This window comes from Dipodomys merriami, unplaced genomic scaffold (assembly GCF_024711535.1).
Source record: "Dipodomys merriami isolate MVZ:Mamm:240054 unplaced genomic scaffold, mDipMer1.0.p SCAF_1, whole genome shotgun sequence".
NCBI classification, from domain to species: domain Eukaryota; kingdom Metazoa; phylum Chordata; class Mammalia; order Rodentia; family Heteromyidae; genus Dipodomys; species Dipodomys merriami.
Genome location: NW_027202270.1, coordinates 131,837,518 through 131,853,330, shown reverse-complemented (window position 1 = coordinate 131,853,330; position 15,813 = coordinate 131,837,518). Strand labels below are relative to the sequence as shown.

Below are 15,813 nucleotides of genomic sequence, written 5' to 3'. Positions count from 1 at the left end.
GCCTCATTACCATCACCATCCTGTCTTCTGAACCACCATTTCCCCATGCTACCAGACACGCATTCACTTTTGTGAATGCTATTCTCAGAATTTCTTTCCAGGTGCTGCCACTTGGCTTACCCTCTAAGGCTCAGTTCTCAAATGACTTCTGACTTATGAAGACCTCTCTTTCTCTGCTTCCCTAGAGCCCTGTTATACCGTATTTACATGTCTTTCCTCAATGCCAATTCTAGACCCCTCAGAGGTTAGGACTAGACTATTCATTTTTATATCCCATCCCTAGAAATAGCTGGCATAGTAGATGCCCAAAAAAGACTTGACATGTCATCTCAATAGACAAACAAGCACTGTCTCTACTTACAAGACTATCTGATACTTTATGGGATAGAATGGTGACTGTCATAGCCTGGAACCCTAGGCATTCATTCATTCATTCATTCATTCATTCACTCACTCAAACAGGTAGCACTGTGCTGGACATTCATGATGCACTAAAGAAACCCAACCCTGCTCGCAGGGGAGAGGTCTAGCCTGGCATCTTGGTGGACATTCTGGTCTGCTGTGAAGATTTTAGCCTCTCAGTCCCAACAGAGGCTACGGAGAAGGGGAAGAGGCAGAGAAGGTGTATGAGATGGGAGGATCAGGGTCCCCAGGACAGACTCTGCCCCTGGGACCAACTCTGCTGATCAGTTGGTTTTACTTATGCATTTCTATTTTTTAATGAATTCCTTGCTGTTAATAAAGAACATCAGACACATTATTAATTGGCTCAAAGCCTCTGCAGTCCTATTATTCCCAAATGCAACAGCTGGGTTCACTTCATGATCGGCAGTAACGTCTGTACTTCCTGCAGCTGTCCCCCAGAATTCAGGTCATCACTTTCTGAATTCTAATGGACCCCAAAAGACTTTCTTACTCCCTAATCCTGGGGGAGCAGGGTTTGGCATCTGGCTTCATCAGGGGACTATCAGCCAAAAGAGCACTTAGGGAACTCACTACCCAAGCTCATCCTGATCATAGATGAATTGTCCTTTTCCCTGGACTCTAGTCCTGCACCTGTCCCCTCAGGGGCTGCATTTAGAAGTGGGCAAGTTACAGAGGTCCTTTTCTTTCCTCCTCCTCTGCTTTTCTCTCTTCCATTAACACATATCTAGTGAACACATACTGTGTACCATAAACACTGTAAACACTGTTCTGAGTCCTGGGGAAAGTGATGAACAAAACTTAAGAATTCAGTGGCTCATGTCTATAATCCTAACTACTCATGAGGCTGAGATCTGAGGATCATAGTTGGAAGCCTAACTGGACAGGAAAGTCCTTGAGACTCTGTGTGTGTGTGTGTGTGTGTGTGTGTGTGTGTGTGTGTGTGTGTGTGTGTGTGTGTCTGTCTGTCTGTCTGTCTGTCTGTCTGTCTGTCTGTCTGTCTGGGGCTTGAACTCAGGGCCTGGGTGCTGTCCCTGAACTTTTTTGATCAAGTCGAGTACTGTACTACTTGAACCACAGCTCTACTTTTGGCTTTTTTTGGAGGCGGCAGGGAAGGGTAGTATTTTTTGCAGATAAGAATCTCATAGACTTTCTTGCTTGGACTGGCTTCAACCCACAATCCTCAGATCTCAGTTGTCTGAGTAGCTAGGATTATAGGCATGAACCATTGGCAATAGGCCTCCTCTAAATTATTTTTTTAATGTTTTTTTATTGTGAAAATACTGTACAGAGAGGTTACAGTTACATGAGCAAGGTAATGAGTACACTTCTTATCAAGCATTGTTGCCTCCTCCTTTGTTTTTCCCCTACCATCCCTTCCTCCTTTAAATTCTTATCTCCCATGAACAACCTAAGAGCTGGAGGTGGAGCTGTGGCTCAAGTGGTAGAGTGCTAGTCTTGAGCATAAAAGTCTAGGGACAGCACCCAGGCCCTGAGTTCAACCCTGAGGACCAGTACACAAAAACAAAAACTTAAGAATTTTTAAGAGCCAGGGATATGGCTTCTGCCCTCCTTTACCCTTATGGAGTTTACACTCCAGTTAAAAAAAAGAAAAAAGAAAAAAATTAGTCTTCTCAAACAAGAGGAACAAAAGATTGATAATAAGACTGGAAGCTTGGGACTGGGAAGGTGGCTCAGTGGTAGAGCGCTTGCCTTGCATGCCTGAGGCCCTGGGTTCGATTCCTCAGCACTACATAAGCAAAAAGAAAAAATCCGGAAGTGGTGCTGTGGCTCAAGTGGTAGAGCGCTAGCCTTGAGCTGAAGAGCTGAGCGACAGTGCCCAGGCCCAGAGTTCAGGCTCCACAACCAGAACACCCCCCCCCCCCCAAGATTGGAAGCTCTTTCAAAGAGCTAGGTCCTCCCCTACAGCCATAATGCTTTATAGAAACTTAAATCTTTTCCTCAGGTGCATTAGGTGTGAGCAGTGGGCAGTGGGTAACGCATGCCCCACTGGATGTTGACATCAGCCTCATCGGAGCTGCCAGAGTTCTAGGACTGTGTATCAGCACAGTGAAAGTTACCTGCTAATGTATGTTCTGTTCACCACCACAGCCTCCTTCCCTGCTTATAGAAGACACATGAGATGGGGATGGGAAGGAGGCTTCAAACCAGGTCATCTCCGATACCTTTGCTGCTCAGCAGACGGGTAGAGGCTCCTGAACTGGCCTAGTGTCTCAAGAGTAATGGCAGAGAGAGGTTGGGGTCTTACCTACTTCTCTCCCCTACCTCACCTCCAGCTGTTCAGCAGAGGCTCTGGGAGAGGCTGTGACCTGGCATGAAGCAGAACAATCTGATTGAACCTTATGAGTGGCTGGAGACCTGCCTGGGTCTGGCCTTGGAAAGAGTGGCAGCAGTCTCTCCTGCATGTGTTCAAGGCAGGCCTTTCTGGAGTTCCCTCTAACATCCATCAGCATACCTGCAGGAAGGGCACTGCAGGGGACCAGGGTGGTTACCAGAGAGTAGATCTCACATGTCTTAATCCCAGCTATACTAACAATGCTGCAAGTGAAGGGCTGTACATACAGTTGAGGAAACAATTTGCTCAAGAGAATTTGCTCAAGCTGTTCTAATAGTTGACACATCAGCATTTGAATTCAGTTATTCAGTCCTCTCTCTTTTTCTCTCTCTCTTCTGTCTCTCTCTCCTTCCTTTCTTTCCCAATTCTGGAACTCAGGGCCTAGGCACTCTCCCTGAGCTGCTTGTTGTTGTGGGTGCTGTCCCTCAGTAGGATTACAGATTTGAGCCACCAGGGCATCTAGCCCTGAACTTCTTTTGCTCAAGGTTAGCACTCTACCATTTAAGCCACAGAGCCACTTCTGGCTTTTTCTGTTTATGTGGTACTGAGGAATCGAACCCAAGGCTTCATGCATGCCAGGCAAGCACTCTACCACTAAACCACATTCCCAGCCTCCTTGCTACTTTTCTAGAGCCTTTGTGAGACTTTCTTTGGTGCATTTGTCTCCTTTGGAGGGTTTGTCATTTGGGGGCTTGTCCAGGTGTCCTTGTGATGAGTCATCTGAATGAAGGTATTATAGTTGCAATAATGACTCTGGGTTTTCTGGGAAAGTGCTGGAGAAAGGGAGAAACATCACCTTAGGGTGATGTTGCTAGTGTGTCTGGGGAAGGACACTACTCCGTGACCTCACTGTTTTCCCTATTCCCCCCAAAGGCTTCTTCATACCTCTTGAGTTTTCAGAAGAATCAATATACTCAGCAGCAACCCCCCTGCCAACTCTACCCCTGGCAGGCAAAGCTTTCCTGAGTCCAGACTCGCCCAGCGCGGCACTGTCAATGCCCACCAAGCCTCCTGCATCCTTTCTGAACACATTAACTACTTCCATCCTCAAGACCTAGGCTGGGTGGCTGCTCATGGTCCTGCCTTCTCCTTTCCACCTCCCTTCTCTGTCTCTAGGATTTTTTTTTCCCCCAGACTTATTTTCTCTAAGAAGCCCTCACAAAGATGGCCTTGAAATATATTATATCTCTGTGATCCCTACTTGGGTATTTCAGACCCTGTGCTGAACTAATTCCGGTCTAATGAATCATCTACAGGGCAGGTGTGGAATTTCACTATGTGTGTCCTGCTCTCTCGCCACTGCCTCTTGCACTTGATAGAAAAGTGTCAAATGACTTGTAGACTGGTTTCTGCCCACTAATTAGCGGTGCGGCCTGGGGCCTCTCTTCTTTTTGATGAAATGGTGATCATGATACTCAGGGTTGTTCAGGGCACGTGAGGCTACTTGCAGGGGAGAGTCATGAAAGCCAGGAGCCCCAGGCCGGTAAAAAAAAAAAACAAAACAAAACTGTGGATTCGTTTTATCCTCATTCTCCTTACACCGGCGGAGAGGTGGCGTCGCTTCCCCTTCTCTCTCCTCGAATGATTCAGCTTCCAATCCCTCCTCCCGGCGGGCCGGCCAGCAGCTCGGCACCCTTAGCTGCGGATGATTCCCAAGCAAACTCCGGATTCTGCTCCCCGCACAGCTGCCCCTTGCTTAGAGCTGGCTTGAGCACACCTTGAATCCCGCGCCGGAGCGCAGTTTCTGAGCGCCGCCCGGAACTGCGGCTCCGCGGCGAGGGCCAAGGCTGAGGTCGTCGGTGGCCTATGCCCGCTCGCTGCGGGGTGGAGGTGGGTAGGTGGGCCACGCGGGACAGCAGCCGGGAGATCGGTTGCGGACAGTGGAAGCCGAAGCTTCCTGGCCGGTCGCCACTGGTCCGCGGGCGTCCGTCTCGCCGGGTCCGGGGAGGAAGGCCCCCCGCTACTTCCCAGCCCGCGCGCTCCACTGCCGGCGTGCGCCCCGGGGCGGCCCGCGGCGGCTCGGCGCGCGAATGAATGGGCGCCTGGGGGCCGCGCGCGCTCGGGGCTGAAGGGCATTAGGACCGTGAGGATCGCTCGGCTCCTGATTCTCCCTATCACTCCCCCCACCCTCCCCAACCTCTCTCCTTTTTCTGCTCTGCAGGACTGAGCAGCCAGCCGCGAGCGAAAACAAACAGCTGAGGTTGCGAGCTCCCCCCGGCCCGGCTCGGAGAGCACCCTGGCCTCGACTCCCACTGGGGCCGTCCGTCCGTCCGTTCGTCCGTCCGTCCGTCCACCATGAGGAAGATCCGCGCCAATGCCATCGCCATCCTGACGGTAGCCTGGATCCTGGGCACTTTCTACTACTTATGGCAGGACAACCGAGCCCACGCAGCATCCTCGGGCGGCCGGAGCGCGCAGAGGGCCGGAGGAAGGCCGGAACCCTTCCGCGAGGACCGCACCATCCCGCTCATTGTGAGTACAGCGGGTGCACCGGGCGGCCAGCCCGGCCCGGCCCGGCCCGGGGAGCTGCGACGCGCCTCCTGCCCCCGCTCGGCAGCCGAGGGCGCGGGGCCCGGCCGGGGGCTGCGTGCCCGCCGCGCTGGGCCGGCATTGTATATGTTGGAGCATTCCTGCCCGTTGTTATGGCAACCCCTGCCGGCCCGCCGGGGCCAGGGTGCGTGCACCGAGGGGAGGGTGACAGCGGGTGGGGGGCTGGGAGAAAGTGCTGCAAGTTTGGTGGGCCCTGCGTGCGCGCGCGGCTGGGAACGTGGCGGCTCTCCCGGCACCGCGCCGCGGGGCTGGGGGCGCCGCGCCCGCCCCGGAAGGCGGCTCGGTCCTTAGCGCCGCGAGCGGGCGGCGGGAGCGCGTAGGTGGCGGCGGTGCGCTCCAGCTCTCCAGCCGCCGGCGGGGAGAGGACTTCGGGTGGGGGCGTGGAGGGAAAGGGTCTCCCGGGCGCTGCTCCGGGCTTAGCGCCCCATTCTCGACCGGGGCCAACTTATTTCTTCTGTACTGACCGTCCTCTTCCCCCAGGGGATGTCTAGTGGGGAGAGGTCTCACCCCGCACGCGTTGCTCACCCCCAGCACGCGGGCCCACCGCTGCAGGTGAGCGGGCAGTGCTCGCGTCTGGCCTGAGCGGTTCCCTCGCAAGTGGTCAGCCCGAGCAAGCAGGGGAAACAAAGGCAGTGTGGCGTGGCCGAGGGTTGGGGGGCGGCTCGGCGGCGCCGCGGGGGCCTCTGGCTCTCGGGGGACTCGGGCGGGGGCGTGCGGCGCTTCCCCCGTCCTGCAGGGGGCGTTCCCGGCGCCGTCCTCGTCCGGGCTCCGTGTGGTCCGGCCCCGGGCACCTGTTGAGGCCGGAGATGGCTGGGACTCGCCGAGAGCGCGCTGGGACCAGACTGTTCTTCCGACGACAGGGGTGGGGGTTGGGGCGAGAGCCTGGCACAGCCCTGGACATAGACTGCTGGGCAGCCTGGCGTGACGAGGAAGAGAGAGACTGAGACTGAGAGAGCACAGAGGCTGGAGTAGGGGTGGGGGAGGGTGCGACTCTGACGGGAAAGATTTGGGCCTGGGGGGGGGGGCTCTGCCAGGCTTGTTAAGTCGATCCGAGGCAACTTTGAACCCCAGGAGTGTGGAGGGTCTGTAGGGACCCACTCTCTCATTGCCTTCCTGCTCTAGATTCCACCTGGGAAAACATTAAAAAAAAAAAAACCCTCTGTGAAGGATGTTTCTGGATCGGTGGGGGAGACCAAAAGTCTGCGGATTTTATTCTGGATCCTGGCCTTGGTACATCTCTGGGGACAGGCCTGATTAAATGGAGTGTTTCCTTCTGGGCTGTGGATCCTGTGAATCTAAGACACTGTTTCCAAAGCACTTGTCAGTGTTTGGGCAGGAAGACTGGGCTCTGGTGCTAAGATCCCAGCGTGCTGAGATCTAGGTGGACTGACAGATTGGTACAGAACTAGCCAAGCTAGAGGTCCTTAGACCCCAGGGAGCCCTCAAGACACAAGTTCCAGCAGCCTCCATTCTTCACTTCCAAAAGAGACCAGCCCTGGTCTCAGGGAAGGCAACCTGGAGTTAGCAGGGTAGAGGTAGACTGGTAGAGGCCTGTCGCCTCTCTCCAGTAGTGTTCTAATAGGAAGGAGGCTGTGATCTAGGGTTGGAGAATGAAGGGGAGAGGAGAGGAGGGAAGGAGAGAGTGCTGGAAACTTGTCCAGAGCCTCTGATACAGAACCCCTAATCCAGACACCTCTGGTCTCTCCTGCTTCCAGACAGCTTGGAATGTGCACTACCAGGGGGATAAGTCCTTGTTTTGAAGGGTGTCAATTGGAGGTCATAGAGAAGCACTAGTAAACACCCTCTTGCCCCTCCTTATTCTTACAGGTGCAGACTTGGTGCAGGTAGAGACAGAGAATTAGAAGCTAAGTGTCAGATGTGAAGGAGTTACAGGGAGATGAGATACCTGGGAACAGGGAAGTGAAGGTACTGGGAGAAGAAGGAAGTGGAGAGGCAAAGCCTTCTCCAGCTACTTAGGCCCACAGCCCCTTCTCTGTTCTTATCTGTTAGCCTGAGTGTCTGACCAACATCAATACAGATTGCACACCACTTTTTAACACTGCTTTGCACTGTATTTCTATCTTCCAATCATTTCACTTCCATGTAATTCTCAGCTGAATGTTAACCACACAGCCAGAGATCATGCTGGAATCCCCAAGTACCCTACATTGATGTGCACGGCAAGACTTAATAAGTACTTCTTTTATAAAGTAGTGCAATAGGATTTCTGGGAGCCGGGAATGGTCTAAGCTTCAAATCCCCTTATTATTTATTCACAGCTGCAACTTGACAGTAAGGAAGAAGGTAAGAGAACCCATGTTTCAGCATCTCTGGGAGTTGAACTCTTTGCTCAACTTAGAAGGTGTAGGTGCAAGGGAGGATATGCTTGTTCCCTGAAATTGGTGTAACCACTCACTCACTGCCCTCACCATTCCAAAGCATTTCTCTGTCAAGTTGGGCCAGGGCTCTGCATGTAGACTTGCGGATTCTTAGAGAATGAAGTGGCTAGCTCTGCTGTCAAAGGCTGAGCAAATTCAGACAAGCGTCATCATCACTCCCCAGGGAAATCAGAGAGCTGGGCTGGGAAAGGGAGGGTCTGCGTCTGCGTGACAGCGTAGCCCAGCAAGCAGCTTCACTCTGGTTGGCCTATCCAAGCCAGCCAAGTTGCTCTGGTCCTTAGAGATGCTTGTTTGGCATTGTGGGGTGTCGGCATGGCAACTGTATGGCCCGATTTCTAAGGGAGGAGTGAGTTTTATTAGTCTGTCCTGCTGTTAGCCCTTGTGTCACAAATTTTGGATAAGAACTGTTTGGTTACAAAATCGGTGAAGCTGAAAGGAAATGCTGGTTCCATGTCTGTATGGCTGCTTATGATGTGGCAGGGTTTGTTACCTCTCCATGTTGTGCTGTCTGGGTAAGGGAGTGTATTTGGAGATGTCCCCTTACATTTACGTAAGTGTAGGACAGCAGCTAGCTCAGGAGGCAGAAGAATCTTTGCACCTCTTAAAGATCATTTGTAGCTGTTGGTTTGAGATTAAGGCTTTCCTTATGCCTGTTCTCTAGCAGTCATGAGGAGGGGCAAGGTGTCACACAGAATTTTGCTTTACACTATTAAAAAAAAAAAAAGGACTGAGTTAGTTGTTGGTGGCTCACACCTATAATCCTGAAACTGAGATCTGAGGATCATGGCTTGAAGCCAGCCACAGCAAGAAAGTCTGTGAGACTCTTTTATCTCCAGTTAAGCACCAAAAAGTTGGAAATGGAGCTGTGGCTCAAGTGGTAGAGCCAGCCTTGAGCAAAAGAGCTAAGGGATAGTGCCCAGGCTCTGAGTTCAGGGCTCAATATGGGCACATGTGAGAATGTGTGTGCGCACACACGTGCGTTCATACACACATACACACACAACTGTCGAGTATTTTTAATGTGGGAGCACTCATTTGTTACAACATCTCCAGGTTTAGTGAGAATTTCCTAAACTGGAGTTGCTTATCTTGAAATTGATTGGGTGACTATGGACAAAATACTTAACATCTCTGGACCTTGGTTAATCTGTGGGTTAAACATGGATTCAGTGATTGTCAAGGTTTGTTGATGCTTTGCTAAGCCAATGACAGTGTGATTTCTAGAAAGTTTACATGGCTTTAAGAAGTTTTGTGGTGTGCTGTGAAGGGTCCATCTGTGGAGGGACATGACCCTCCCAGCCTTTTAGGGACCCCTAGTTTCCTAGTAGAACTGGACAGTGGTGAGGCTTTTCTGGCAATGTTCAGAGAGCAGAGGATTCAGTCTGATCTGGATGAGTTTATATTTTATAATGTGTACATTTTGAAGCTGCAGAAATATGATTTGCCCAAATGACAGAAAATGATTTTTTATCTAATTTGTCTAGGTGCCATACAAGAAGAGAGTGGTGAGGGAAAACGACCAACACTCACCATGTGCCAAAGCATTCAGATTTTAAAATTTCAACTTCCAGCTAGGCATTGATGGCTCATGCCTGTAATCCTAGCTACTCAGGAGGCTGAAATCTGAGGATTGAGGTTAAAAGCCAGCCCTGGTAACAAAGTCCCATCAGACTCTTATCTCCAATTAACCACAGAAAACCAGAGTGGTGCTGTGGCTCAAAGTAGTAGGGTACTAGCCTTGAGCAAAATAGTTCAGAAAAAGTGCCTAGGCCCAGAGTTCAAGCCCCATGACTGACAAAAAAAAAAAAAAAAGCCTGACTTCCTGTCAATAGGTTTATTCTTGGGCCATTTAAGACCTGCCCTGGGATATGGGGACATCCCAGAGGTAGCCAAGTCTGAAAGGATGTTGATAACCCAAGTCTCCCCGCTAGAAGGTCAGAGGCCCTTGGGCTCTGTTCATTCTCCTGACAGCCCTTTATTTCTGTACTGTAACTGCAGTCCCCTACCAGCTGCTCTGAGGGCCTTGGGAGCACAGCTCCTTCTGTTGTGCCAGTGTTTGTCAGCTCAGTGAGCAGAGAAAGCCCCCAGGTCAAGAAATGCCATTTAAGGTAGTGTGGAGTGGGGGGACTGGCAAGGCTAGCCGAGCTGCCCAGGAGACTTTCTTGCTGTAATGGAGGAAGCTGCCCTGAGGCCAGAGGGGAGCCGAGAGCTGAGCAGTTCATTACAGTTACAAGATTGGAGATTGTGCCCAGCCTGCTTCTTGAAGCACCTTCCCATGAACAATGTGGCACAGACCCAGGGGGGCTGAACAAATGCAAGATACGAGTCTGGGAAGGAGCAGGAAGCCAATTTCAGACAGGGTCAAGTGATAATTACCCTTGAACACTACATTCCCTGCACTTAATCAGAATAGTTGCCTTCTGGTCACACACTGTGTCTGGCCCCCTCTGAACGTGGCTTCAGGTGGCTTCGTCCCTCTCCTCTGATTGTCTATGGTCTTTGCTCCTCTGCACTTGTCCTCTGTAAATGCTGTCTGTGCTGATTGTATTTATGATGGCTACATTCATTTGAGACTTCAACCCTGTGCAAGTATTTCACAAGTTTTAGTTCTTTGAATCCCATCAACAACTGAATGAGATAATGCTGTCATTAAGTCCATGTAATATAGGAGTAAACTTAGGCTATCCATGGTCTGATGACTAGTGAGTACACTTGATATGAGGTGTTTGTGACTCTGAAGCCTGTGCTCATGTCCCAGAATCATCTTCAGGATGAGACCCAAGTCTTCTATACCGTTGGACCTCCATCTCTATAGTTTCACATCTATTGGTTCAACAACTGCTGATTAAAAATATTGAGGAGGGCTGGGAAGGTGGCTGAGTGGTAGAGCGCTTGCCTTGTATGCATGAGGTCCTGAGTTCAATTCCTCAGCACCACATAAGCAGAAAAAAAAAAAATTAAGGAAAAGCCAGGTGCCAGTGGCTCACGCCTGTAATCCTACCTACTCAGGAGGCTGAGATCTGAGGTTCAAAGCCAGCCCGGGCAGGAAAGTCTGTGAGACTCTTATCTCCAATTAACTATGAGAAGACCGGAAGTGGCGCTGTGGCTCAGGTGGTAGACCACTTGCCTTGAGCTGACGAACTCGGGAACAGCACCCAGGCCCAGAGTTCAATACCCACGGCTGAAAAAAAAACAATGAGGAAAAAGCTGGGCACTGGTGGCTCACTTCTGTAATCCTAACTACTCAGGAGACAGATCTGAGGATCATGGTTTGAAGCCAGCACAGGCAGAAAAGTCCTGTAAGACTCATCTCCAATTAACCACTAAAAAAACCAGAAATGGTGCTGTGGCCCAAGTGGTAGAATGCAAGCCTTGAGCACAAAGAAGCTCAGGGACAGAGTCCAGGCCCTGAGTTTGAGCCCTGGAATGGATGAAAAAAAAAAAAAACATTGAGAAAAAAAACAATGCATCTGTTCTGAGCAGCTACAGAATTTTTTTTTGGTCAGTTGTGGGGCTTGAACTGGGCCTGGGCGCTGTCCCTCAGCTCGTCAGCTCAAGGTGAGCGCTCTACCACTTGAGCCACAGTGCCACTTCCCATTTTCTTGTGGTTATTTGGAGGTAAGAGTCTCATGGACTTTCCTGCCAGGGCTGGCTTTGAACCACAATCCTCGGATCTCAGCCTCCTGAGTAGCTAGGATTATAGGTGTGCTACCAGCACCCGGCTTTTTTTTTTTTTTTTTTTAATGTGTGTATTGGTTGAACTGAGGACTTAGGGCCTGGATGCTGTCCCTGAGCTTTTTTGCTCAAGGCTAGCACTTTACCAGTAGAGCCACAGCTCCACTTCTAGCTTTTTGGTGGTTAGTTGGAGATAAGAGACTCATGGAGGGCTGGGAAGGTGGCTTAGTGGAAGAGTGCTTGTCTTGTATGCATGAGGCCCTGGGTTCGATTCCTCAGCTCCACATAAGTAGAAAAAGCCAGAAGTGGCGCTATGGCTCAAGTGGTAGAGTATTAGCCTTGATCTGAAGAGCTGAGGGACAGTACCCAGGTTCAGACAGGGCCCATGACCGACAAAAAAAAAAAAAAAAAAAAAAAAAGTTTCATGGACTTTCCTGCCCAGGTTAGCTTCAAACCTGGATCCTCAGATCTCAGTTTCCTAAGTAGCAAAGATTATAGGCAAGAGCCATTAGCGTCTGTCTATAGAACTTTTTTTTTGGGGGGGTCATTATTTGCTAATTGTAGAATAACAGCTTACATAGCATTTGCAATTTATTTGATATTATAAGTTGTATATTTAGATACTTTGTCATTTTATATAAGGGATATCAGTGCATTTTGGTAGCCTAATGGCAGTTCCTGGAATCAATCCCACTAGATCCTGAGAAGTGACTATATTAGGATCTCTCTTTGCCAGGCGTCCTTTGGTACTTTGCTTCAAATTCACTCTGTAAACATTTGTTGTGGGAAAGAATGCCAAACCCCATACCAAACAAAACCTAGCAGCATGGAAGCTTAACTGAATTTCACTCTTAACCCCCCACCATCAGTGCTTAGTTAGCACTGAGTCACTAGAAAAGACAAGAGACTTCTTTAACCTTTTGCTGTTGTTTGTTTGTTTGAGATAGGGTCTCCCTATGTCATTCAGACTGGCCTTGCCCTCTCTGTAATCCTGCCTCAAGTGCTGGGTTTATAGGCAAGTGCTACCCGATGGCACATGAGACTTACTTGAATTATTCTCTGAGGTTCTAAAGACTAGAACCAGGCCAGTAGGTAGAAGTTACAGGGAGAGAGATTGCTGCCGCAGAAGGAAAGCTTCTTTGCAGAATCAACCATCCTACCTTGGAGTGGTCCAGAGTCCCACCAGGGAGGCAGTCACCCGGCAAGCTGTCAGCAGATAAGTGCTTCCCACAGCAGCAGGTAGGGGAGAAAAAAGACTTACTATCCCGAAATAGGTTCTAATTATTGCACGGCAGGAGATCTGGCACCCTGGGATGCAGAGCTGGCCAAGCACTGGGCTGGGAGTGGGTTGTGTGAAAGAAGCCCCCAAGTGCTCCCTCCTCCCTGCTGCTGCCTTGGAACTGTGCTGAGAGGAAGGTCAGAGACTCACCCGCACAGCAGGGAGCACTGCTCATCAGCACTTTTTCTTTGGAGCCTGGTGGTGCCCGTTAGGAAGTTCCACTTTTCCATATTCTACTTCTAATTCCAGGATTCAGTCCAGTGGGGTTGGCAGTGCCCTGGGGCCTGTTTATGGAGCCTGCTGTGCCTCAGGGTTTCAGATGCCCTTATGAAAACTACCTGACCAGGGATGGTCTTCCTGAGCACATTTGTAACAGGAATGGCAGGCTGGTTAGAGCAAAAAGGACAAATGGAAGACCCTTGCTTCTTCAACTGAGTAGACAAGTCTGGCCCAGGAACAGCCTGTCCACTTCTCTAGATCTGTCCGGAAAAGCTTTACATGAAGACAGCAGCCCTCCTTTTTTGCTATTTCATAAAATGTGGTCTGGCTCTATCAAGGTCAAGACATTTGTAATCCTGGCTACTTAGGAAACTGAACTCTGACAATTGAGGTTCAAAACCAGCTCAGAACAGGAAAATCCTTGACACTCCTATCTCCAATAAACCACCAACAAGCCAGAAGTAGAGGTATGGTTCAAGTGGGAGAGTGCTAGCCTTGAGTGAAAAAGCTAAAGATAAGGGATGGTGCCCTGGCCCTGAGTTCAAGCCCCAGGTTGGCACAGAAAAGAGAATGACATTAACGCAGAACTCAGAGGTGGTAACATTTCCTAACATACTCTTGGTTGTGAAACTTGCCACCCTATGAGGGGGCGAGTGACTGCCAGGTAACCACTGTTGGGCTCAGTCCTACTCCTAGGGGTTATATAATTGAGTCACTTCTACTCTCTGGTCCTTAGTTTCCTCATGTGTCAGACAAGGACTAAACCGCAGGATCTTTGAGGTCTCTCCTAGCACTAACATGTTGCTAGGGCTCAAGGTCCAACAAGGCTTTGACTCAGGAGAATAAGGCCAGAGGGCTAAGTATACAGAGTCAGACCACTTATTTTCAGAAGCCTTTCTTGTGCTGGAAATCTTTACACGCCCCTGAGGAGTTGCCTGGTTCTAACTCTCTTTCCCAGAGGCCGACGCAGCCACTTTCTGCTGCACTAGCTGCAGAAGGTATCTGTGAGCATGTCTAGGAATGCAGAGATGTACATGCAGCTGTGTTCCAGACCTTCAGGTGGCTTCAGTTGTCTCAACAATCCAAAGCCAGTGGGAAGCTACAAAGACCCCTGCTTTGAGCATTGATAGTGGAAGGCAGGCATGGAATTGCCCTTAGGCCACAGCTTGGAAATGAATGTTGTTTAGAAAAACCACAAGCTAGCCAGGTGCTGGTGGCTGACAGAATCAAAGCAATTAATGGGCTAGAAAGAGGTTCTCTATGCCCAGTGCTGATGGCTCATGCCTGTAATCCTAGCTACTCAGGAGGCTGAGATCTGAGGATTGCAGTTCAAAGCCAGCCTAGCAGGAAAGCCCGTGAGACTCTTATCCAATTAATCACCAGAAAATGGGAAGTGTACTGTTGCTTAAAGTGGTGGTAGAACACTAGCCTTGAGCAAAAGAGCTCAGGGGCAGTGCCCAGGCCCTGAGTTGAAGCCCCACAACCACTACCATCAACAAAACCCCCACAATCAGGGACATGGTAATGCACACCTATGATCCCAGATACTCAAGTGATTGAGATGGGGGAGGATCATAGCTTGAGGCCAGCCCAGACCTCCAAAATGCTAGGGAAACTCCATCTCAATGAGCAAACTTGGCATGGTGGTATACACTATGATCTCAGCTACCTAGGAGTAGGAGGGAGGTGGATCTCAGTTTGAGGCCTGTCTAGACAGAAATATAAGACCTAATAACTGAAGTAAAATGCATTAGGGGTTATAGCTCAAGTGATAGAACACCTGAATAGCAACTACAAGGCCCTAAGTTCAAGCCCCAGTACCACTCAAAAAAAAAAAAAAAAGAAAACTCAAAATCAGTTAAAGTAGTTAAGATGTTGGTCACCTCCTGACAGCCTTCGGCCTTTCCTTAGTTATAAATGCAGATCAGACAAAGCAAGGTAAGGAAATTGCTAGGTGCCACACAGAGAAATGTCAGCTGATAGCAAAGGACCAACTAGAAAGAACCATGTGGCACCTCCTCTTACTGGTCAGAACACCAAAGGCCTAATTTATTCACCCTCGACAATTGTTTACTGGGCACACTTTTGCCCCAGGACTGTCAAAGGCAGTGAGAACCATGCTGGAGGGGAAGGCAGACAATCAGATACACAACCATTAGTAGGCAGTGCCAAGCAATATGGACAGAGTAAAGCACAAGGAAGCAGCTATGGAAGAATATGACCGGAAAGGGCCTCTCTGGTAAGCTGGCATCTGAGCTCAGGCCTGAATGGAAAGAGTGAGCCATGTACACATCTAGGGAGAGAGTGTTCTAAACAGGCGCAGGCGCAGTCCTGGAGGGTGTGTGCTTGGTGTCCTTGGCTAGGGCAGCCTGCGCTAGCGGAAAAGCAGCCAGAGGTGCAGGCCAGCCGTCAGGCCTCCTGGGCTGTGGTAAAAGACAGACTCAGAAACTCCGCCCTTGTATCATGGGGAAGTAATAAATTACAGTAATGGACAGACTTGGTAAGTCAGGGAACTATGGCTTTCATTTATTTCAGAAAATTTTCCAGTGAGATGATCAAATGTATTTGTAAGTGTTGGTTCTTAATGTTCTTTGCTTCGGAACACTTTGTCCTTATTCTGTGGTACCATGAGTGCTATATGTAGATGTGTGTGTGTGTGTGTGTGTGTGTGTGTGTGTGTGTGTATGTGTGTGTGTGTGTGCGTGTGTGTGTATGTGTGGTGTCCGTTTGTGCTGTATTTTAGTGTATGTGTATGTGGTATGCATATATGGCATGGATGTTTGTGTGTAATACGTGTGGTAAGTGTGTGAGATGTACAGGACGTGTCTGTGTGGTGTGTATTATGTGGGAGAGAAGTGTAGTGTGTTTTCTGTCATGTGACATGGGCAGTATGTATGTGGTTTGTGGTGTAT

At 49.8% G+C, this 15,813-nt stretch overlaps 1 protein-coding gene across 1 annotated transcript in view; it reads left to right on the top strand.

Annotated features, from left to right (window-relative positions):
• Window positions 1-4,530: 4,530 nt before the first annotated feature.
• Galnt16 (polypeptide N-acetylgalactosaminyltransferase 16) overlaps window positions 4,531-15,813 on the top strand; it is an 88,319-nt gene continuing 77,036 nt past the window's right edge. The window contains exons 1-2 of the mRNA XM_070031380.1: window positions 4,531-4,609; window positions 4,941-5,251. Coding sequence (XP_069887481.1) covers window positions 5,075-5,251 — 177 coding nt within the window. The 5' untranslated portion in view covers window positions 4,531-4,609; window positions 4,941-5,074. The remainder of the gene's footprint in view (window positions 4,610-4,940; window positions 5,252-15,813) is intronic.